The sequence below is a fragment of the Pelophylax lessonae genome (assembly GCF_965119305.1).
Source record: "Pelophylax lessonae genome assembly, chromosome: 4".
NCBI classification, from domain to species: Eukaryota; Metazoa; Chordata; class Amphibia; order Anura; family Ranidae; genus Pelophylax; species Pelophylax lessonae.
Window position 1 is genome coordinate 480297788 of NC_138771.1, and position 24735 is coordinate 480322522.

General features: G+C 39.2%; 1 protein-coding gene across 1 annotated transcript in view; it reads left to right on the plus strand.

Annotated features, from left to right (window-relative positions):
* The window catches only part of ANO2 (anoctamin 2), a 373778-nt gene extending 351529 nt beyond the window's left edge, over positions 1 to 22249 (plus strand). Inside the window, exons 23-24 of the mRNA XM_082255012.1 lie at positions 11809 to 11914; positions 21158 to 22249. Coding sequence (XP_082111138.1) covers positions 11809 to 11914; positions 21158 to 21439 — 388 coding nt within the window. The 3' untranslated portion in view covers positions 21440 to 22249. The remainder of the gene's footprint in view (positions 1 to 11808; positions 11915 to 21157) is intronic.
* The last annotated feature ends 2486 nt before the right edge of the window (positions 22250 to 24735 follow it).

The window sequence follows — 24735 nt, forward strand, 5'->3', positions numbered from 1 at the left end:
CATATGGCATATTTCCCTTCACGTCCTATCAGGGCAGGAAGTATTGGGGAATCTCTCCAACTGGTGCATACACAAAGTAAAAACACATTCATAGTAGAAGAGGGAGCAAGGGTCAGAACATGGTTACACTTGGTTATTTTTTCTTTCTAGCCTTCCTGCCTCATTAACAAACACACCAGCCACTTCTTGTATGGGTATAACAGGGACAGAAAATGAGGAAAAATCTCCCCTATGTGGCCAAAGTCAAGTTTAAATAGAGTTTGGCTTCACCTATACCCTAGACTAGTAGGTATTAGGAAATGTTTTTGAACATTTAGGAAGCAAGAAATCCACTGAGCTCTGAATGATGGCCAATCAGAAAGTTATGCCTCGTACACACGCAACGATTATCGGTCGACCGATCGGCCATCTTTTGTCCAGTGTTGTTGTGTTGGTTGAAATGTGCTCTAGACTGCACACAAATTTTATCGGCCAACAAAAAGAAACTTCAGAAGTGATGTCATGTTCTGGTTTACTTTCCGTGTGTTTTTTCTTCTCTGAGCATGCCCAGTCTTGCTCATCACATTTTTGTCTGCCAAAATCTGTACTGACTGACGGAAAATCGGCCGTAGTGTTGACGGCCAACAAAAATTTTATAGCATACACACCAGATTTTGTTCGGCCGAAAAGTCGCAGTCGGTTGTCGGAATCATCATACTAACAAGCCGAAAATCGGCCGATCGTACGTTGGCCGAAAATTCATGGCCAACTATCATTGCGTGTGTACGAGGCATTAGAAAACAGAAATTGTGATGCAGCCAATGAGAATTTTTGGAATATTTACTAGTCTACTAGTCTAGACCAACCTGCGGTCACTGGGAAAGGTTACAATTTTATAGAGCTAGACCAGCTCTTCCCCAGTCAGAACATCAAACCTCACATAGCTTGAACATTTACAAGCAACAGCATAAGAAAAACCAAAAAACACGTATCCTGCGTAATTTCTAGCCTAAGGCCGGCTACTAGAGTAATTTACGGGAGCTTCTTGCTTCCTTTACACGTCTTGCTACATTAATTGACAATAATGTATAAGAGAGTACAAAACTCTGACGTTCTTTTCATCCCCTTTTATATAAATCCTATGAATGCGAGATAATGCAGTGTGGCTGACAAGTCCATCATCGTAATTAGGAATGAAGTGCTAGAATATGCAGATACATCTAGAATGAAGTCTAAATTGTTCCATGAAATTCTCCCTCTATGTGCAGAACATGTGACCGGTCTCACACACCTCCTTTAATTAAAGTAGCAGAGCAATAATGCATCTGACTCAGTCCCTCCAGGATAAGGAAAATAAGATCCACTCTATTAAAACCATCTGTTAGAAAAAAAAAAAGCGCAGCTTGAATTCACTTCTCCACATTCAGTATACTTTATTTTGAGGCCTATTATAAAATGGTGAAATCAGTAGTTCGATCTTTTTTTCATTACCCAGAAGTTCTTAACGTTTTGGCTATTTATAAGACTGTTTTGGGCAGTTAATAACATTCCTTGAGTTAAAACAAATGTTAACACCTATGAGGTTTGATGCTGGTCTGTACACTCAGGAGCTTGGAGACAGTGAGCATTAGCAACATGAGATTAAAACGTTCACAGGCCATTTGTCAGGCTTCTCTGTTCGGATAAGTATGTAAAGTAGGTAAAGCTACATAAGAGGGCAGATACTTCTTTTTTATAAATAAGCCTGTCAAGGTAAAATTTAGGACTGTTCGCCCATACATTTGTATAAAACATATTGTGATTGTCTCTCTTCAAAATCATGGAGAGACAGTGAGAACTATGTTTCTCTGTGCCCACCATAGGCATGGATAACATGCTAAAGAACAGTAGGCGCCACATATAGCGTGCACTTTTTTTCTTTATTCAGAAACAGATGTGTTTCCAAAATGGCAGCTGATTACCGTAGATGCATATGATTCTTTGGTTTAAAGCATGTGCCTTAAAAATGCATTTCTGAGCACTTTGCATGTGTCACTATTCAATTGTGTAAAACACACAATAATAAATGTGCATTAAAAAAGTGTTCAAAAATGTATTTAATGCATTTTAAACATAACAAGCTTAGGCCTTGATCACACAGGGCCTACTACAGCATACACCCGCTTTAGGGCTGTGTTTACCCACATGGGCATGCACAGGTGTTCCGTGCATCCCCATGCAATCAATTCCATTCATGTCAATTGGAACACATCGGCTGCACAGACAGAGCAGCTGCTCACAATTTGACATCCATGTGTGTGTCTCCGAATGCACAATGTTCAGGGTTGTGCATCTGCACAGATGTCAAATTGAAAGCAGCGGCAGTGTCCCTACAGTTATTGCATTCCTTTTTTTTTTTTTTTTTTGCATTAAATTTTTATTGAAATTTACAAGAACAGGGTTATACAGGTAACAATGTAGAATAAGGAGATGACATTGAGTAGGTAAATATATCACTCTTACGTGTTTGATACATCATTACAGAAAGTAAGCTGTGTAACATCAATAAACTTACAATCGCTATCACAGTTAGCGGACAGTAAGAGAAGAAGGGAGGAAGATAGGAAGGGGGGGAGAGAGAGAGGGAGAGAGAGAGAGAGAAAGAGAGAGAGAGAGAAAGAGAGAGAGAAAGAGAGGGGGGAAGGGAGGGAGAGAGAGAGAGAGAGAGAAAAGGAAGAAGTAGCAGAGGAGGAAGAAGCCGAAGTGGCGAAAGGGAAGAAGAGGAGGAAGAGTAAGGGAGAGAAGAGGAAGGAGAAGGGGGGGGGGGAGAAGGAGAAGGTAGGGAGGGGGATGATTGGGGAATCAAAGAAGGGGGGGATGAGGAGGAAGAGGAAGAAGGAGAAGAAGAGGAAAGGATGGAGAAGAAGAAGGGGAGGGAGAGGAAGGGGGGAGAGAATGGAATACTAAGGGCAGGGGGAAGAGGAGAGAGGGAGGGAGGGGGAGGGAAGGGGGGAGGGAAGGGGGGAGGGGAGGGGAGGGGAGGAGGGCGGAAGGGGGGGAAGAAGGAGGGGGGGAGGAAGAGGATAGGGAAGCAGGGCAAGGATGCAGACAGGACCTGTTAGAGAAGGAAGAGAGGGAAGGGGGAGCGGGAAGGAAGGAGAAGAGGGACTGGCGGTCCTGCTAGCCAAAATGTCGTTATCAAACTAACATTCATACGCCACTCAACGGCGAACCTGCAACTGTATAACAAACTAAGTATAACAGAGGTACTCAAATAGAAACCAGAGGTGGAGGGGAATGGGGGGGGGGGAGTCAGCTCATATGGAACCTTTGATACACATTTCATATCACAGAAATCCACAGTTATTGCATTCCAATTGACATGTCTGCACGGCGATGCATAGAACATCGGTCCTCGGACTGGCGTATGCTGTAATACGCCCTGCATAAACAAGGACTAACTGCTTGCAAGTGTAGAAAAGCAAATATACAGTGAAGCTAATTTAAGTAAAATATCTTATACTTAAAGCAACCTTTTTCAACCAGGGTGGCCAGGCACTCTGGGGTGCCTTGAGGTTTCTTTAGGGGTGCCTTGGCATATTGCCTAAAAATTGCCCCCAAATTATATAAGTGTCAGTGTGTAGATGAAGGCTGCCTTACAGTTACATTAAGTTACAGGTTTTCATTGTGCACCATTACAACCTTCTAGCTGCCAACGTTCTATTGACCAATGGCATCATCAGTTGATGAAGAGGACGTCATTCACCTGCCAAGCATCCTTTTTTGACCCTCCATGCCCCTTTTTATCACCGCAAGGGTCACATTAGCTGAGTGATTGGGAAAAACTGAGGGAGAAGAGAGACATTGGAATATAGTCAGTACCAGTTTACAAAGGTGTATTTGCTTTGGAAGAATAAATCACCTCTAACGTTGGGTGTCCTACTTGGACTTCTGGATGTTGTTGCATTATGTAAAACTATTAGAATAGCTTTTACATTTTAGAGTGGAGTGCCTCAAGACTGTCCATCATTTTTAAAGGGTGCCTTGACTGATAAAAGGTTGGGAAACACTGACTTAAAGTGACACTAAACTATGGTTAAAAAAACAAATAATCTATTCAAGTATGTATTCTCAACTCAGAAAAGTACCACCTATTGCTCTCATCCTCCAACAAATCTCCAAATTCTTTTTTTTTTTTTGCTGCTATGATCCAGCTTCCTGTTACAGAGTGGTTTTGTTTGTTCTCCATGGTCTCACTGTAGGTAGGAATGTAGCCGCCCTCTCTTTATCACCCCCAAGATGGACTAGGGGCTATGGACTACAGAATTTGTAGTGTGCATAGAGCAGTGCATTTGACACAAAATAACATGCACTGCTTCTTACAAACAAATGGAAGTAAGGGGAAAAGGAGAGGTTTGGAGGAAAAGGAGACAGAAAAACACAGTAAGAAACAAGTGCATGAAAAATAGATTACAGAACCATTAAAGTGGATGTAAACCCCATTTATGAAATTTGACCTGGGGAAATATAGCTATAGTGTTTACTTATCTCTCCCCACAGCCCTAAGTCCCATGTCTTTCTGCTTCTCCATTCCTCTGTTATCAGCATGATACTTTCTGACAAGTTCTCCCACAAAGGAGGTAAAAGCAGCTGGAATTTGCATCGGAGTGGGTACATAGAGATAGATTAGCAGAGTGCTGTCTATTCACAGAACAGCTCTGCATGTTTCTTCCTAAAAAGGGTGTGTGCCTTTCCTCCAATCAGCTCTCACACAGTGTATGCCCAGACTACACACCCAGTGCTGGAACAGGAACAAAAAATAGATGTTCACTTTCTAAACAGTGTAGGAAGCTGAAGACAGCAGATATCCATGTAAAACTTATGTAGGGAGATTTGTTTAATCTCTTTGTATCATCTGAGGCTGTTCACTTCACTGGGTATATGTTGGGGTTTACAGCCATTTTATGTGAATGATGTGTATGGATTTGTTGGAGTAAGGATATCCTTTAGTCTCACTTTATATAAAATGGCAATACCTTCAGAAAGTTATCTGATGCTTCGCTGGTCACTTAGTCTCTAAATCTAAGCCACAAATGGAACCATGGCCTAGCCCATACACCTAACCCTTCACTTGACAAGTGTCTCTAACACTAACATTTAGGCTGAACTACAGGCAAACATCTAAATACCCAGATTAAATACATATAAAGGAGCTTGTTTACTTGCCAAAAATGTGTATTTCTGTCCATTAGTTCTGAGACTTTGACAGGACAGGGGACCTGATTGTTCTCTGCTTCACTAAATAAAAACCTTGAGGCCATTATCCTACCCCAGCCTGTAGCTGAATAGGGAAAGGAGAAACCAAACACTGATAAGGTCATCTAACTGTTAGTCTGCTCTGTCCTCCTATCAGTATGTCCCTTGTTAGCCCATGAGCATTGTAGTACAATGGATTGGCCATCTTGTGCTTCTTCTTCCTCTCCCAGTCTGGGCTCTGCTGTACAGGGATTGCAAGAGGTTACTAGGTCAAATGCAGGTATTTACTATACACTGCTTGCTTTCAAAAAGAAAAAAGTGAGCTGCATCGATTTCTGTTTTTTTTTTTTTTATAGCTGTTTTGATGGTAGCTTTCAGCCAGAGGAGACATTTATACAGACATACTGATAAATACTGTATTAGCATGCTATCACTTTCAATGCATTTTATTATTAAAGCTAACTGCTCCAAAACCTGTGTGCCTAACTGTTCATCTTTAGCACATCCATATTCATGGGATTTTGTCCTATCGATGGTTCCTTTTTAAAAGCAAACTCCTTCTGAATGCCATCACTTGACTATCTATATATTTTTCATCTCCTTCTTTGGCTTTCTCTTCTCAGAGTCTGTCTGTGATGTTAATCTTGTCTGTGATTTATTGGAGATGAGCTATTTTGGCAACATATAAATGAAAAAAAAAAAAAAAAACTTTCACCATCGGAATATTGTCTACATGACGTTACCTTGTTGGCTAGGAACGACTGATCTAGACACCCATTATTTGGCTGCTTGAACATGACTGTCTGAAATCAGTTTAAAGTTTATTAGCACCTGTCACGATTACTGAGACGAATAATTACATTGACTGACTAAATGACATCTAGTTTAGACAAGAACTGTCCTGTGTGTCTTCGATTGTGAAAATTGTGTATAATTTAATACTACCTTTGCTTGTGTTTTCTGCCTAATTCTGGTTTTAATAAATGCCATGACATAATTTTACATGACTTCTCAGACTTGTCCACATACGGCTTTTCTTTTTATAAAGCTCTTCAGGGTGAGGAGTGGTGTGTGTAACATTTTACAGTCACACAAGATTTGTACATGCTTAGAAAAAGAGAGAGTACATTCAGACTGCAAGGATACCTTCCGGTATTCTCACATCATATTCTCCTCTACTACTTCCTTTGGTTTCCATCTTCAGTTCTTTTTCACCTCTACTATTTTTCTTATATGTGCTCTACTCTCCCGATACCCCTACCTTTACCCCAACCCTTTTCTCTCATCGCCTCCCCAGTTTGTCTCCTTTCCTCTTCCTTCCTCTGCTATTCCCCTAATCTCCTACTCTTCTTTCTCTCCTTTCCCTGTTCTCCAATCCTCTTATGTCCTGTCAATCACCCTCTTTAATCACATCTTCTCTCTATATTTCATCTCCTTCTCTACTTCTGATGTTTTTTTGTTTTCTCTACCTCCAATTGCCTCTCTTTTTACTCCAATATCTTCTCCTTACTCTCACTCTACCAATTGCCTTCCCTCTTCTTTTTTCCTCCAATCTGCTCTCCCCTGAATCTCCTGTCCTCTTCCTCCAATCTGCTCTCCCCTGAATCTCCTGTCCTCTTCCTCCAATCTCCACTCCTCTCCTTTACTTTCCCTCCAGTCTTTGTAATTATTTCCTCTCTCTCTCTGATCTCATATGCTCATCTTTTCTCCTCTATCTCTGCAAACTCTTCTGCTCTTCATCCATGCTTCTCTCCTGCCACACTTTTCTTGCTTGCCTCTCCCTCCAATCTCCTTTCCTTTCTCTCCAATCTTTCCTTTCTCCTTTCCTTTTTAAATTTTCCCATCTTTTGGGACAATTCTTCTTGCCCCTTCAGGGGCCGGAGGTGCCCAGTCTGTGCTTCCTTGAGCGCGAGTGTGGAATTGTGCATCGGGCTGTATGTGGAACCCCCTGGTCGCCAACAACTATCCTCAATCTCTCTTTTTATGTGTCCACCCGGGACTGGCTATGGTCTTTGAAAAAGCCCATCCAAGGGCGAAATGCGTCAGACCTGTCCCACGGCACATGTGAGACTTATCTGGACTGTTGTACCGAATGTATCATGGAAAATGTTCTTTCTCTTTTAAATGTCTGTTCATTTTATATTGATGACTTCAAAATTTAATAAATTATGTTTTTTCAACATGCGAAGTGATTGTCTCATGCTCACCCATCAGGAGCCCTCCTCAGCATATCCACTATTTTTATTTCTAGGCACCAGTATCCTATTACCCTTTGGGGTTATGGATCTGAGTCCTTGGTTCTTTTATCTGTCTATTAGGATTGGAGGTCTCCTGTATGACTAAATCACACCCACTAAGGCTATCTTTGTTTGATAAAATTTCTCTGTCTTTCTCCAATCACTATTCCCTTCCATCTCCTTTCCTCTCTCCAGCCTCTACTTCTTTCATCTACCCCACTCGAATGTCCCCTTACATTCTCTCTCTTATTCTCCCTCCCTGTCTTTTCTTCTCCTATTCTCTCCCTCCTGTTTCCTCCAGTCCCTTCTCCTTTATCATTCTCAATTATCTTCTCTGCTTTCCTTTCCTCTTCTCTGTCCTCTCCGCTCCTCTTCCCTTCCCATCTCTCCTTTTTTCTTCTCTTCTTTATTTCCCCAAACTACTCTCCTCTCCCCTCCCCATCTCTCCTTTTTTCTTCTCTTCTTTATTTCCCTAACTACCTCTCCTCTCCCCTTCCCATCTCTCCTTTTTTCTTCTCTTCTTTATTTCCCCAAACTACTCTCCTCTCCCCTCCCCATCTCACCTTTTTTCTTCTCTTCTTTATTTCCCTAACTACCTCTCCTCTCCCCTTCCCACCTCTCCTTTTTTTCTTATCTTCTTTATTTTACCAACCTCCTCTCCTCTTCCCCTTCCCATCTCTCCTTTTTTCTTCTCTTCTTTTCCCCCCCAAAATCCTCTCCTCTGTCATCTCTCTTCCCCTTCCCACCTCTCCTCTTTTCTTCTCTTCTTTATTTTCCCAACCTCCTCTCCTCTGACCTCTCCTCTCCCCTTCCCAGCTCACCTTTTTTCGTCTCTTATTTTTTCCCCCCAAAATCCTCTCCTCAGTCCTCTCTCTCCCCTTCCCAGCTCTCCTTTTTTCTTCTCTTCTTTATGTCGCCAAACTCCTCTTCTCTGTCCTCTCCTCTCCCCTTCCCACCTTTCCTTTTTTCTTCTCTTCTCTATTTCCCCTATCTCCTTTCCTCTCCCCTTTCCACCTCTTCTTTTTTCTTCTCTTCTTTATTTTCCCAATCTCCTCTCCTCTCCTCTTTTCTTCTTCCCCCCTCTAATCTCCTCTTCTTGTGTTTCTGTTGCCCTTCTCCCCCCTCGTCTTTCCCTTATTTCTCATGATTATGTGTTATATACTGAAAATCCTGCAATTGATTCTGCTTCAGACTGGAACATTTATACATAAAAAAAGAAAAAAAGACTTTAGCAGCATATAGCAATTTACTCTCATTATATGTAGCTGTTCTGACTTCTATGGACAACAGTTCCAGTAATCTGCTAATGTGTAAATATGATTAACAGGATGGGAAAGTAAAGTGAAAACCAAAGACACAGATGCTATCCTCAGGGTAATCCTGTCAGCAAATTCCACTCAGCTATTGACAGAAGACCAGATATTCGATCACCAGTCATGCAATAAAGAGCTTTTCCGAAGAAAAAGTTGAAGGGAAATATCATTTTAGCATTCCTAGTATTTATTTTTTATATTAAAGCTGAACTCCAGGCAAACAACACAAAAATGTATCTCTGTGATCATTATTACATCATTAAATGCATTTTTTTAAATGCAAGCCTTGTAAGTACCTGAATGTAACTTTATATCAACCTCTTGCTGCCCAGTGTACAGTCTGTACAGTAGAGTTCAGAGCGTAAGAAGGGAGAAGCAACAGACTGAGTGAATTAGGTGTGCTGCAGTGAAAGGGGAATGCCGATTGCAGGAGAAAGCAGAGTGACAGAGAGATGAATTCATCAGTATACAGCTTCTTCTTTCACCAGTCACTAGTTGGGGGTGGGAAGGAGACCTGTACGTAAAAGTGAAAGTGAAACTGCAGCATCGAAAAATCATGTCCATTCCTCTGCCAGACAGGGCTGTGCTGTGGGGCAAAGCTGTTTAACTCTCAGGACTGGACAAATAAGTCCCATAAATGTATGTCATCTGTGTAGTCAGTTGCATGGAGTTCAGCCTTTTCCCATGTATAATAACTTCTTCTGGCCCATCCCCTGGTAAATTTACTGCAGCGGGGCAGCATTCTGGTCTAGGGCACGTACGCACATTGCTGATGACCAGCTCCTGCTGTGATGGGACACAGCGGAAGCCAATCAGCAGGTGCAATGGACCCGATGTCCGCTGGGACCCGCTGATCATTCCTAAAGCAAACAGACCAGCAGTGTGCCTATGTAAACAAGGCAGATCGCCGTTCTGTGACAGGAGAAGACAGAGATCTTGTGCTTCTGCTAGGCAAGAACACAGATCTCTGTCTTCTTATAGTACAAGCATCCCCCCACAGTTAAAAAGCACTCCCTAGGGACACATTTAACCCTTTGATTGCCCCTGATGTTAGTCCCTTACCTGCCAGTATCATTAGTACTGTTACAGTGCATATTTCTTAGCACTGATCACTGTATTGGTGTCACTGTTCCCCTAAAAAGTGTCAAAAGTGTCATTTAGTGCCCGATTCGTGGGCCGCAATGTCGCATTCCCACTATAAGTGGCGAATCACTGCATTACTAGTAAAAATAATAAATAAATAAAAACTCCATAAAAATATCCCATCGTTTGTAGACGGTATAACTTTTGCATAAACAAATCAATATACGCCTACTGTGATTTTTTTTTTTTTTTACCAAAACTGTGTAGCAGAATACATACTGGCCTAAATTTAAAAAGAAATTTGATTTTTTAAATTTTTTTATTGGATGTGTTTTATAGCAGAAAGTAAAAATTTTTATTTTTTTTTTTTTCTAAATTGTCAGCCTTTTTTTGTTTATAGCACAAAAATTAAAAAACGCAGAGGTGATCAAATACCACCAAAAGAAAGCTCTATTTTTTAAAAAAAAGGACATCAATTTTTTTTGAGTACAGTGTCGCACGACCGTGCAATTGTCAGTTAAAGTTCTGTAGTACCATGTTGCAAAAAATAGCCTGATCATGAAGAGGGGTAAACCTTCCTGGGCTGAAGTGGATAATAATTTATTCATTAAAGCCCAACTCTGGGAAACCAAAAAATAATCCCCTACAGTGGGCTTGAACCTGCACTGTAAGGGTTAGTTGCTTGTTTTATTTCTAGGGAACATACAAAAAGTGATCCAATTACCCGCTTTTCCACTCCTCCACACTGATAGACTGGTCCTCGCAGTGTCCTCTCCCTACGCTCCAATGGTCTAAGGTCCTAACATCTTCAGGACCAATGTAAAGTCCATAGGTCTGAATTGGATGTGATGAGGCTGAGGGACAGTCCACCACAGAAATGTGGGGGAGTGCCATCTTTCAGGGTAGCAAGGGATCAGGCAAGTTAAAGTCTATAATCTTTCCTCAAGACTAAATGAGCCATTAACCCTTGTGCAGTCTCACCGCAAGGGATCATTTTTAAGTTTCCTGGAGTTGTGCTTTAATATGTTATTAATGGAGGGTGAACCTGCTTGCCTGTTAGAGCAGTGGTTCCCAACTCCGGTCCTCGGGACCCACCAACAGGCCAGGTTTGCAAGATAACTAAATTACATCACAGGTGATCTAATTTGCTGCTCAGTGATTGCAGTATTCTAGTCTGCATCCCCCAAGGTAATACTTAAAATCTGGCCTGTTAGTGGGTCCCGAGGACCGGAATTGAGAACCACTGTGTTAGAGAGTGTAGTCAGCATACATGATAAACTACTGCTGAAAACAGGAAATCCATTTTTTTTTTTAACAAATTCCATAATTATTACTTTCAATGTAGTTGGAGATGAGCAAATTATTAAAAAATTGAGTCCAACTCTTACTGATCTGCCACTGCAATGTGATGTGCTACTCTTAAATGTCTTTTAATCCATCTGTATTTTAGTAGATGAAAAATAAATAATTATTTTCTGGTTTAAACTAACAAAAATACGATTTTTGGCAAGACATCCAGCTTATTAGAGCTTTAATACACTACACAGGTATATTTTCCTTTTGGCTCAGCGCTGAGTGTATTTACTATCTCACATCTGGTCAGAGAATAAATCAACCAATTTGGATTTCACTAGTATGTAGTTGGTTAAACTACATAATTAGTATGTATTCCTATTATATAGTTGGTTAAAATATGAATGATAGCTTGGGAATTTCCTAGAATTCCCTAGGTGCTCACATTTTTAAAAACCTTTATTCAATCTCTAACTAAAAGTTAGAAAATAGAGTAGCGTTGGTCTTACAAAAAATATCCTGATGATAATAGCAAATTATTAAGAAAAAAATAATGAAAATCATACTTTCGTTCTTCTAATAGTATAAAGTGATTTTGGTACCCCAAAATGAAGCAAGCACCCATACCTTACTCTTATATAAAATAAAAATGTTTTTTTTATCCCCAGATATAAAGATTATCGAGAACCTCCTTGGTCTTCAAACCAATACGACTTTTCCAAGCAATACTGGACGGTTTTAGCTGTGCGACTGGCCTTTGTAATACTCTTTCAGGTAAATATACTGTATGATACCATGCATTTGGATCCTTGCAAAACTCAACCTTGAAGGGTCAGTCTAAAGTGATATTTTCATTTCTAGAAGAAATATGGTGGGTGAAGTCATCTTCTAGCTTTTTCCTTTTCTAGGGGAGTCAAATATTGAGGTCTTTTCCCTACAGTTCTTAAAAGGCATGTTACTGCTCCTCCTGTTGTATTAAGTTCAAAAGAATACATTTCAAAAACATGACAATTTCTGTTCAGACAAGCTTTTTGCCTTTCTTGTGGTTGTGTTCTACTGATTTCTGACACCAAGGGAAACAATGTGGTCCAGGTAATACTTTAAATTTAAGCAAGTAGCTACCTTGTGTCTGTCATAATGGGGGGCATTGATATTTCCACATAAATGTCCTGGAAAAGAGTAATACAGTTCTAAAGACAAAATGGTCATTGCCAAACGTGTAAAGAGTACTGGAAATGTAATTCCATAAACTTTTAGTTGTAGTAAAGTCTGACTTTATTGATTAAAATTAGTTTCAGGGATGTTTCGTGAATCCCAGGGCGCTCCTGTTCTCAGGGCTACAGAAAAGGAATATAAACAGGGTACATGATTTTTTATTAATGATTATATTCCTTGTCTGTAGCCCAGAAGAAAAGGCATTTTAAGACTTCCTGGCGTCTGAGATATTTTATTAACAAAGTCCAACCTTTATTTCACCTGAATTTCAGTTGGATGTTTTTTGTGGAGTTATTCACAGTTTATCTCTACTGGTTTTACCCAAGGCTTCATATCTGGCAATGGTGACTTTGGGTTATAAACTGCCTTTAATACTCTTATCAAAGATGTTTATTCAGTTATGTGGATCCCCACCATTATTGCAGATACTTACAGATGAGCACCTGGCAGGACTCATACATGGACAGTCAAAGTGGTGACTATGCCATCTAAGTGGTGACTATGCCTTATGTAGTCGGAAATCATGTCCAATACACACAAACTCTGGGGTTGTGTCAACTGTTTTATGTAAAGCAGTATTAAACCCAAAAATGTATTAAATTGCAGCTTACCATTACCAGCTTTCCCTGCCCCCCCCCCCCACCCACTAGGAGAATACAATGGCTCACAGGAAGGGTCCCAGCATCAATACTGCTTGTGTTGATGGAGGAATCCAGCTAATTTCCTAACAGAAATTTACACCTTTAATGGCTGGCCTTTGTGTCTAATCTTAAACTGCTTTGTTAAAATTGCATGTTATTACAGAACTCAACAGCTCAAGCTCTTATTATTTACACAGCTAACTAAGTTAGTACAGTGACTCCTCCCCCTTCATGCTCTGTATAGCTCTCTACAGACTTTCAATTATACAGATAAAGTTTTTAAAGTAAACAGTTTCTTATCTGCATTCTTATATGGATTTGTTAAGCCAGTGTCAGGGATACTCCTGTGTTAAATGTTTATTTGCTAATAAAGATTTTTTCCCCAATAAGAGTCGGTTCACACTAGCGCGACTTGTCAGGCGACTTGTCAGCCTGACAAGTCGCGCTCCCTCGCGGTCCGTTGACCGCTACAGGACCCGTTCTAATAGGAGTGACACAAGTCGCTCCGACTTAGAAAAAGGGTCCTGTACTACTTCAGGGCGACCTTGGAGCGACTTGCATAGACTTCCATTATGTGAAGTCCCTGCAAGTCGCTCCAAAGTCGTGGTGCATGGGAATGTACAAGTCGCCCCCGAAGTAGTAAGGAGTCGTGTCGCCTCAGTGTGAACCGGCTCTAAGAGTAAACCATCAATTAAAATAATATAAAAGTTAAATAAATAAAATTTACCTAAAATAAAATACAAATCTGGATATCAGCTTAGGCATAGTAGCTTACAGTCTAAATGTAAAATAAAAATAAAAAAACTCCACGCTTTGAAACTATTATACTAAAAAATATTGTACCATTATCTGTGTTAATAAATTACACTACTGCCACCATGAATGTATATATATATAAATGCAAACAACTAAAGTTAGAGTGTGTCTCTTCAACAGGTAGCACTGTGATACTACAAATGAAAATTAAATAATATCAAAATAAGTCTATATAATGCAAGTCACACAGTGCTGTTCTTCGTACTGATACTTCAGTGTGCCACTGCTCTGTAACCTATAATCAGTATAGTCCTCCTTTTTATAAATCGCCACTCTTTCCAAACATCTCCTCGCGTGCAGTTAGTGATCCCTCTCCCTTTAGATAGATCCCATTGTCTCCTCTGGTTGCCATGTAGGCACATCCTGACGCAGTTTGGCACTTCCGACTTCATCACAGCACCCCCGTGACGAAGTCGAAAGTGACTAAATGCGTCTGGGCATGGCTACACAGCAACCAGAGGAGACACCAGGACGTACAATGGCAGCGACCATCGGTAGTGAGATTTGATATGGAAACAGCACTTTATGTGATTTATATCAATAACGTCTAAACTGTTTTTAAACAATGTGAGCAGCTCTTGTATCTTTTTAAATAAAATTGTGGTGGTTTGGTTACTATGCCATTGGAAGTTTTCCCTTTTTTACACATGATATCGAGCATATTACACTGTGTGGAGTGATTGTCTGACATCTGTCCTTGAGTTGATGATTTCAACCAAAAAAGCTGTCTTAGGGTCCTTTCACATGGCGTGGACCATTTTTTTGATCCGCTCCGGCACTTTTTTTTTTTACGGACATGGGTGACACTTGTGTCATCCGGTCTGTATGTCCGTTTATCATCCCGTCCATTTGTGGATGATAAACGGACATAATGCATGTCAATGGGATTGCGGATGTTAGAGTATGACAGCGCTGACATCTGTTTTTGCGTCCGTTCCGTTTTTTTAAACGGAAGAAAAATAGGGTTCTCTTCCATTCCAAAAAACGGAACTGATCGGAAAGGACGCAAATCCAATGTCAGCGGATGGTCATCCGCTGACATCCGCAATCCCATTGACATGCATTATGTCAGTTTTTCATCTGCAAAAAAATGGGATGAAAAGCGGACATACGGACTGCCCGTGTGAAAGGACCCTTACCAACCATTAGAATGGAAGGCATTTAGAATTGGTTAGTTTTTTAACTAATGGGAGAGGGATCACTAACTGCATGCGAGGTGCTGTTTGGAAAGAGTGGAGATTTATAAAAAGGAGGACTACACTGATTATATGTTACAGAGCAGTGGGACATTGAAATATCAGCACGAAGAACAGCACAGGGTGCTGTACATTATATTGACTTATTTTGATATTATTCAGTTTTCGTTTGTCGTATCACAGTGCTACCTGTTAAATTGACACACTGTAGTTTACAGTCGAGCTTTGGGTCTTATAGTCATGTCTGATTGGCTTCTAGGGCCAATCAGAACTGAAGTGGTAGGGCTTCCAGGGCCAGACAGAACTGATGGAACATGGGTCAAGGACCACCAGTAAGCTTTTTATGCGGATACATTACACATCCCAGTTCTCTTCAGATATCCATGTCCGTTTCTCTTCACATATCCACCATATTTTACCACTGCCATCTGGCAGCCTATACAAGCCACTTGACAGCCAGCATTAAGAATTTTTAGATAATGTTTTAAAGATATTCCTGTTGCACCATCTTACAGTACAGCATCTCTGCTTATGTTTTGCAATACCCTGACTTTTTATTTAGGTGTTACAGTCAGTTGGAGTGTTTTTCTTTAATTGAAACAAATCATTTGGAGCTGTCTGAGGATTTATTATGCCATTAGCATATTTTCTCATTAGACCTCTCAAATTAAACTTTTTATTAGCTGGAATCTTGTGTATAAGACAACAAATCCACAAAACGGCCCAGAAACCGCAGCCATCTCTGGAATGATTGGGGACAATTAGCATTTGGCACAGACCGTCAGTCACATTTTATGAATCGAATAGTTTTGTGTTCTTGTGTCTTGTGAAATCTCTGCACAGGTCTGTGCATACTTGCAGAGGCTTTGTCTGTGCGCACAGTAAGCTTGTATTTAAAAATGTAATGTCATAGGCATAGCCAGATACCCAAAAAACCCTAAAAAAACATGCTCTAAAGGTTACTGCCAAAACACACATCCTATAAAACAAAGAAGCATAGGAAAGTTGTGGCTCTGTCTATAGCAATCATAGAGACTTCTAGAAATAATAAAAATGGAAAAAATGATGTAACAAACATAAAATGGTATTAAACCCAAAAGCAAACATTTATTAAATTGCAACTTACCAATTCTTAGATGTGATGGCTGCATTCGTTTTTGTTTTTAGGGTTTCTTTTCCTTATTTTCACCTAGTAATCTGTCCAGTATTTGAGTTTTAAACAAATATATAGGAGTCAGAGGGCACTTCTGTGGGAGCAGTCAGACTCTTCAGCACCCAAAATTGGGCCTGGGTAAATGGTATCCTTACTGTCCCCAGGGCTGCTCTTCCAGACAGCAGAAGCACGTTCCAAAGGATACATAAAACAAAAAAAGTAGGTACCTCTAAGTACAATAACAATCATTTATTACATCAAATCAAGGGTCACTTACATGATGGTTAAGAAAAGCAGGCATGATAAGACATCACTGGGGTATGTTCACACGGCTCCTACGAAGCTGTCTCATCCGGAAGCCATCCAGCAGCATGGGGAGATGGAAAAGGAAACAACAGCATGGAGCTCAGTCTGACGAAGGAGTGTTACTGTGCATGCTCCAAAACACGTTACAACCCCTGTGACGTCACCATGTTTCTGCGGCCAACAAGCGACCTAGGCTCGCCTGGGACCTTCCCTGTTGAGCTCCATGCTCTTGTTTACTTTTCCATCTCCCCACGCTGCTCGATGGTTTCCGGGTGAGACAGTTTCATAGAAGCCATATGAACGTACCCCAGTGATGTCTTATCATGCCTGCTTTTCATAACCATCATGTAAGTGGAAAAGGGGTTTGCCATCCTCTGAAAAAGCCTTGATAGTATGGTTTTGCCAATGTCCCTAGGGTAATAGTTTGTTTGGGTTTTGGTGCCTCAAACCAAAGGAAGTGGGACTTTAAGGGCAGTAATAATAAGATAGTGTATCATATATATAAAATTTCAACAATTTATTTTTGTAACACTTTACAAAAATAAATTGTTGAAGTTTTATATATATGATACACTATCTTATTATTACTGCCCTTAAAGTCCCACTTCCTTTGGTTTGAGGCACCAAAACCCAAACAAACCATCATGTAAGTAACCCTTTATTTTATGTAATAAATGGTTGTTATTGCACTTAGAGGCTCCTTCTTTTTTTGGTTTTTTGTTTTCAACAGAACAAGCTGTTCTGTTAGAGGGTTGAGACAAACCATTTACCACTGACGTGATCTGCTTTTATTTATTTATGTAAAACATTTATTCCAAAAGGAAAAAAACTGTTTTCTATAACTGCTTATAAAGTATGAGCTGGAGTTTGGCTTCAATTTGTTAGTGTATCTAAAGCTGCTAGTGCATCTAACATCATCCCCCCCCCCAAGACTAACAATGCTGCTGTCCAAAGTGTCTATGTTGCTCCTTTATCCAGAGTGGAGGCACTCTAATACAAGAGTTGTGTTACTGGCCAGATCACCAGGTGAAAACAGAGGAAATGTTTTTAAAATCAAATATAATGCAGCCACCACATCTAAGGATTAGTAAGCTGAAATATATTACATTTTTTTGATTCGGGTTTAGTGCCATTGTAATTTGCTCACTACTGTACTGGGACAATAACACATCCAATTGAGTTGCTATTGGCAACTTCTCTAATCTTTCTGAGATTTCAAAAACATTTATTGTGATCATTCACATATACAGCAGATCAGTTTTCTGTAAAGCGGGCTCAAATGTGTTGAATGATCTTTTGTTCATTCAAGGCTACATGAAACTCAAGATTATTAAGATCCAAGAGATTAAAACTAACCTTTCAAGATAAATATCATTTTAGAATTATGAACCTGTATGTCTATAATATTTCAGAATATTCAGGGGTCAGTCGCTGCATTTTGCAAAAATGATTTTTAACCGCTTTGTGTTTCACATTTCCCTATCTTTTGTCTCTTAAAAATGCTGCAAACAGACAAAAAATACCTGTTGATCTGCCATAAATCTAGGGATCTCTAAACTCCCTTTTTGAGCTGACAGTCCAATGCCTCTATTGCACTAAATTGTCATTCCTGCCCAGTTTTCCCCTGCTGGACTACAGAAAGCCTTCCGCCCTCCATAACATATTATTTAAATATTTAAAATGATAAAATTTAAAACAAAATTGACCTCAAAACATTACACTTTTCTTTAAGCTACTAAAAACAAACTGAAAGATGATTTTTGATTGGTTTATTAAGGCTTATTACACTTTTCACATTTCACATTTGCCCAACTGAATAAGCCGATATGTCAAGTAAAGTTTTTTTCCTGAAATTGAAATTTAATGCCATGGTTAAGCCTGTACAGGACTTTGCCAGATAAACCTAATCACAGACATCTGTTTCTGAGTGCAGCTACTCATTTGCATATAATTACCTACAATCATCAGTTTTTAACCAACTGCATTATGAGACCTTCAAAGGAGACATTTGAGGCTGTTTTCAGACAAAATGTCTCATTGAAATCAGTGAAATACAAGAAGCTAAAATTATGACTAATCAACCCAGAGCTCCAGAGGTCACTAGAAAGGACATTTCTGACTGCTATGATAGCGCGCGGTTTAGATGAGTAAGGAAAAAGAGATTTTGAATAGTCCGAAATATCTCAGAAAGTAAAAATCAAAATACATTCTTTGACACCATTAAATTAGCTTTTCCAAGTAAGTTACAATTTTATCCCTTTTTTTAATGTTGTAAAACACGAAGGATCTCCTGCTTGCATCCTACTGTGTTGACAGCTCATCCTTTTGAAGCAAACCTGTACCAAAATTAAACATTATTGGTAGGGCCAGATCTAGACCTCGGGTGGCCCAGAGCACTTCAGGTTCGGGGGGCCCCTCATACACAGAGTTGGTTTACATTCTCAATGACAGTCACACATTTTTTTAAATGCATGCAGGTCATGCATGCACACACACACACACACAGTCATAGCACTATATGTGGGGCAGCTTGAGCTGACAAAATTTATTTTTAAAAATGATACAATTTACCAGTTCACTGTTACAGATGATGGCTGGCAAAATATTACTTACCAAGATACACTTAATAAAATAAAGCATTTTTTATTATTATTATTATAGACTTTATAATATTTTATTATTGTTTATTTTTTAATATATTATATATTTTTATATTGGTTTATATTATTTTTGTATAGAGGGGGACCCTTCTGTTAGGGGGCCAAGGCAGTTGCCCTTTTTCACCCTCTTATAAATCCGCATTGATTAATGATATTATAGACAGGGGTTTTATTCCTTCACTCTATCAAAATAAAAAGATTTTAGTTATAGATACACTTTAAGACCAACACTATGCCCCACACATTAAAATGTCAAACACCTTAATGTAAGTGGACAGTAGATATTTTCTAAAAAAAAAAAAAAAAAAATAGAGAGAATTCCCCACCCCCAAATACAGGGAAATTAAATGCATGTTTGCCAGGATCCAAGTATAAAAGAGGAGTAAAAAACTCAACATTTTCATATTGTAACTGGAGTAGATTTTTTATGGGAACATCTAGAAAAACTTGTAAAATGAGTCGCTCTCAACTTCTTACAGTCATGCTGGGAAAGTGAGGTCATCCCACGAAGTCTGGGACCATTGTGCAAAGGATTAGACTCTTGCTTTCTACACAAAGAAAGAAATCTATTAGCTAGAAATAGTTTGTGTATACCAGGAAGACCTTGCTTGTGACAGTTTGTTTCAACAGATGATTCTACACCAAAATGCCTTCTAGACTCCATTGGGATTAATTTACCAAAGGCAAAAATGCTGTTCACTTTGCAACAGAAGTTGTACTCTGCAAGAAAATTTTCCCCAGCTCTTAGTGAATTAGGTGAAGGTCTGTTGACTTCCATCATGCATGTTTTTATTTTCCTTGCATGTAATTGAGTATTATTTGCAAAGTTTAAGCTTCACCACATTCATGAATGTGGTGAATGTGATTAAAAAAATCAAAGAGAAGGGCCAGTTTGGGGCTTGGCCCTCTGTCGCAAAGAACTGTCATGATCAAGAACTTCCTGGTATTTGTCTAAATGTACTCCTTTCCATTTGACATGGGTGGGCATTACAAGCCATTATCAGATAAAAGGAACTGAACATAGCACATAAAAGAGAGATGTCATGGTTTAGTTGACAGGAACTGAAACAAGGGGCATTTTTAGGGAATACATTTTCCAGGAACAAAACCTACATATGTCTTTGGAAGTAATTTGGCAATTGGTTGGTTGAATTCAATGGACAAGTATTTCTTTCGGGACCTAAGACTTCTTCTCATTATTGGCAGCCCCTTGACAACAGATCTGTCCTTTCAAATGAATGCTTAAATTTGGCAGGTATACTGGCCCAGCAGATGCTGCACATCCATATTGAGCTATGGGTGATAGAAATGTAACTGGAGAGTCACTGATGCAGCCGGCAAATACTGGCATGTTCCATTCTGCCCCAAAAATATACAGTACCTATTGGTCAGGAAAATCTGAAGCTGTAGTCAATGGGGTTGATTACCTAAAGGTAAATAGGCTGTTCTGTTTGCAAATGCTTAATCAGTCACTTGCAAGGAAGAAAAAAAATTATAATTTTTGCTTGCACTTGATTGGATAATGGAAGTCAGCAGAGCTTCACTCCATTTACTAAGCTTTGGGGGCAAATTTCCTTTGCCTTTAGTTAAGCAGTAATATTTGCCTTTAGAAAATCAACCACAACTTGCCAATCCTCTGCAGGTAAGGTCTAAAGTGCACTCTGTTTCCAGGTAATGTTTAGAGTAAGGAAGAGCCTGGTTTCCCTTTAGGTCTTTACTGCTACCTGTGTCTCCAATTGGAACACAGGTAGGAAAAGAAACCTGAAATGGACCTAACCATTCTCCTTCTCTTTTATTGCTGTCTGTATATCTATGGAAGAAAAGCTGCTTACTTCCTGCTTTGATGACTACAGTGGAGTTGAAGAGAAGTCCAGAAATGTAACCACAAACTTTCCCCCCGCTGGGCACACAGCAAAGCAGTAGTAATAGCTTGACACCCTGGTTTCCTTTCTCTATCCAAAACAAATGTGCTTTGGCTTGACTTACACTGTATTCCAGTTTGTATAAAATATATTTTCATTTCCTTCTAGAACTTGGTTATGTTCTTGAGTGCGGTGGTGGACTGGTTAATTCCCGACATTCCCAAGGACATCAGTGAGCAAATCAAGAAAGAGAAGAGTCTGATTGTCAACGTCTTCCTCAAAGAGGAACACAAAAAACTCCAACTCTTAGAGAACTTTATTATGCACGACAAACAGCGAGCAAAGACAGAGAACAGGGGGCGGCGGAGCCGAGCAGCGAGCTTCTGCCAGTTTAGCCGCAGCCAACGTGGCAGCTTCACATCGTTCAGCTCACACCACACCGACGTGTGACTCCTTTTAAGCCTGCTAGATATACAGCAAAGAAAATACTTATACAATCAAAGCGTATAATATTGAAACTGGAGATGGAAGAACGTGTTAAATGCCCGAATGGGATGAAGGCAGACATTTTTTTAAAAAGTTCATTTTACCGCAAACATCTCCAAAAATGATCTTAAGCAGGCTTTGTAATCTATAATGAATAGTCTGATGCTCAGTATGGCACAGACAGGCTTAAGTACGACTTGGTACAAAATAATTCCTGCTGCTCATAATATGCATGTGGCTACCAGAACCGAATACAGGACAAGGAGTAGGAGCAAAATAAGGCCACAACTTTTTGTTTTTCACGTTTGAATTTTTTTTTTTTAAATAGTTCTAGCCAAGCTCATACATTTTTCATGAGCAACAACTTTAAATCACGTGACAACTCCTAAACACTGCGCGTTATCGAGAATCCTGCTGCTGTGCTTTAATATAAGACAGTGTAAGCATATCAATATACATCAGAATCACACAATTGCTAGACTGCACATTGTACTCAAAAGCATATTTTTATTTTTTAATGGATTAAAATGTAAAAAAAAGTTTATATCTTTTAACGAAGCTGCTCAACTTAAACACAAAAACAAACAAAAGGAATGTATATCTTTAAATTAAATTGCTTTACTGGGAATGTGTATATTTGCAATAAACGAATTTTCTCTGGTACCGTTGTGCTCTCCAGATGACATGCAATTCGTGCCCTCCTTATTGTGCGTGTATAGCTGGGTGCTCTTGAATTTGAATGTATAGCGAGAAGAACCACAATCTCAGGGCTAATTTTATATTGTTTGTTCTTGAAGACAATGTATCAAAGATGTTTTTGATACCTGGACATTAAACGCATATAAATGATCCAACCACTAATTGTAACCAACAGATTTTGTCTCTGATGCTGATAAAAGAAAGAAATGAATGTATGACCAGAGGTGATAATAAACCTTTTCTTTCTTGAGTGGTGGTTTAGATGTATCTTTTCATTAAAGGGCAGCTTTTACTGGTGGGGTAGAAGCTAATTTGTAAGTTAAATCTGAATTCCAGATTTTAAAAAAATTAAAAGAACTCTTTGAAAACACATCAGATATCAATAGGGAAAAATATTATGCTGGAGATCTACAAGAATACTGATATGGACTGGGTAATGTGTTAGGAAGGAAAGGATGCCACATAGTTTGATGGAAATTAAAATTATCAACCTACAGAGGACTGAATTCAATGACACCCTGAAAAAAATGAAAATTGATGCAGCAGGCTAGTCCATTTTGCTGAAATTTCATTACAGCAACTCAAAATGGTACTCAGTAGTTTGTATGGCCCCCACGTGCTTGTAGGCATGCCTGACAATATCAGGGTATGCTCCTTTTTTTTTATTTTTTTTTATTTTCGATGTGATATTCGCATACAAAATACATTTAAAAACTAGCAGATTATAAATATACAGTGATGTTTATCCCCGCCCCCTACTTACCCTTCACCCTTCCCCCCCACTGTTACTCCTCTGTTCCACTATTTTTGGTTGCTTCCATTCTCCTTCTTTTACCTACTTTCCCTCATCCTCCCCATTTCACCTAGACTGCTAAATATCTGCTTGTCTTTTTGAACTCTGCCCATTTATTCCACTTATTTGAGAAACTCTCTGCCTGATCTTCTTCTCGGTTGCCCAAATATTCCATATTGTATATATATTCAATTCTTTTGAACCACTCCCTTAAGTGTGGGGCTTTCTGAGTCTAACCATGTTTTTGGAATTGCTCCTTTTGCTGCATTTAATAGGTTTGGCACTATTGTGCTTTTGTAGTATATTTTTGATTTGTCAGTTTTATGGAATCAACAATATCCTCTCCTGTAATTTCCCTGATTCACTGTTGAACCCCCTACCAGTATATACGGATCTTTGGGCAGTCCCACCAGATGTGGAACATTGTACCCGACCTACTGCAGCCCCTTCAGCATAGCGAAGATTTTTCTGGTTGGCATTTTTATACCTTCACTGGCATCATATACCATCTCTATAAGCATTTAAAGTTCATCTCAGTGATGTTTATATCAATCACATAATTATATACTGCTCTCAGTATTATATTTATTTTGTGTTCTTTTAACCGTGTTTCTGTCTCTTTTTCCCATGTTTCTATGAATGGTGGTTTTTTTCAGTCCCGCTATCCCAGTACGGTAATTATTTTGTATATCTAGGCAATACCATGTTTTACTTTTATTTGTGGAATACATAGTTTTTCCACAGGGCTCAAATCCTTCTCAGATCTGGTTGTAGCAGGGATCCAACAAAGTGTTTTACATCTCCATTCGTTCAACAACATATTCTCCCCCTTAATTTTAAGTTTGTGATATTGCTTTATCTTTCCACCTTGAGTGATATGTTTTAGCTGCGTGTTTTTCATCCAATTACCAAATTGTGTCTCGTTCCCAGGTGCAAAATATTTTGTACCTTCTAGTGATAATGATAACAATGGGGAGTTATCTTCCCATTCGGCTTGTTTATGTATCATGTCCCATATCTTGTGCACGACTTTCATCATTTCATGTGTGTCCGCAGATTATTAGGAGTTATCCAAATATTCCTATTTAACTGTGTTGTGCGTAATGTGGTTTCAAGCTTGACCCGTCTTTTATCTGAATTTATTTTTGTCCATTCAATCATTTGTGAAATTATAACTGTTGTGTAGTATCTTTTTATATCTGGTACGACTAATCCCCCCTTTGATTTATCTTTACTGAATACCATATACTGGATTCTTGGCTTTTTTTCCCCACCAGATGAACTTTAAAAGCATTGTTTTTATCATTTTAAAGTATGTATATGGGATAGCTATTGGTAACATTTGAAATTTGTAAACGATTTTGGGTAGTATTACCATTTTGACTATATTTATTCTGCCCAACAAAGAAAGTGGACGCCTAGATAATTTTTTGATGTCTGCTTTTATCTCATTTAACATGGCTATATATTTAACATGGTGGAGATCTTCCAAAGATGGGGTTAAATTTATCCCAAGGTATTTTAATTCGGATTTCCCCCAGGTAAATGGAAATTCTCTCTGCAATGCTATCTCCTCTTTTCTGCTTAGCCCAATATTCAAAATTCCATATTTTTTTATTTCTTTGATTACATTTGGACGAGTTATCCTGGGGTTAGTAATGAAGAACAAAATGTTATCAGCATATGCTGCTACCTTATGCTCTTTGTGTCCTACTTTCACTCCCCCAATGTCTACATTATTCCGTAGAGTGGCTAGTAGTCGTTCTAG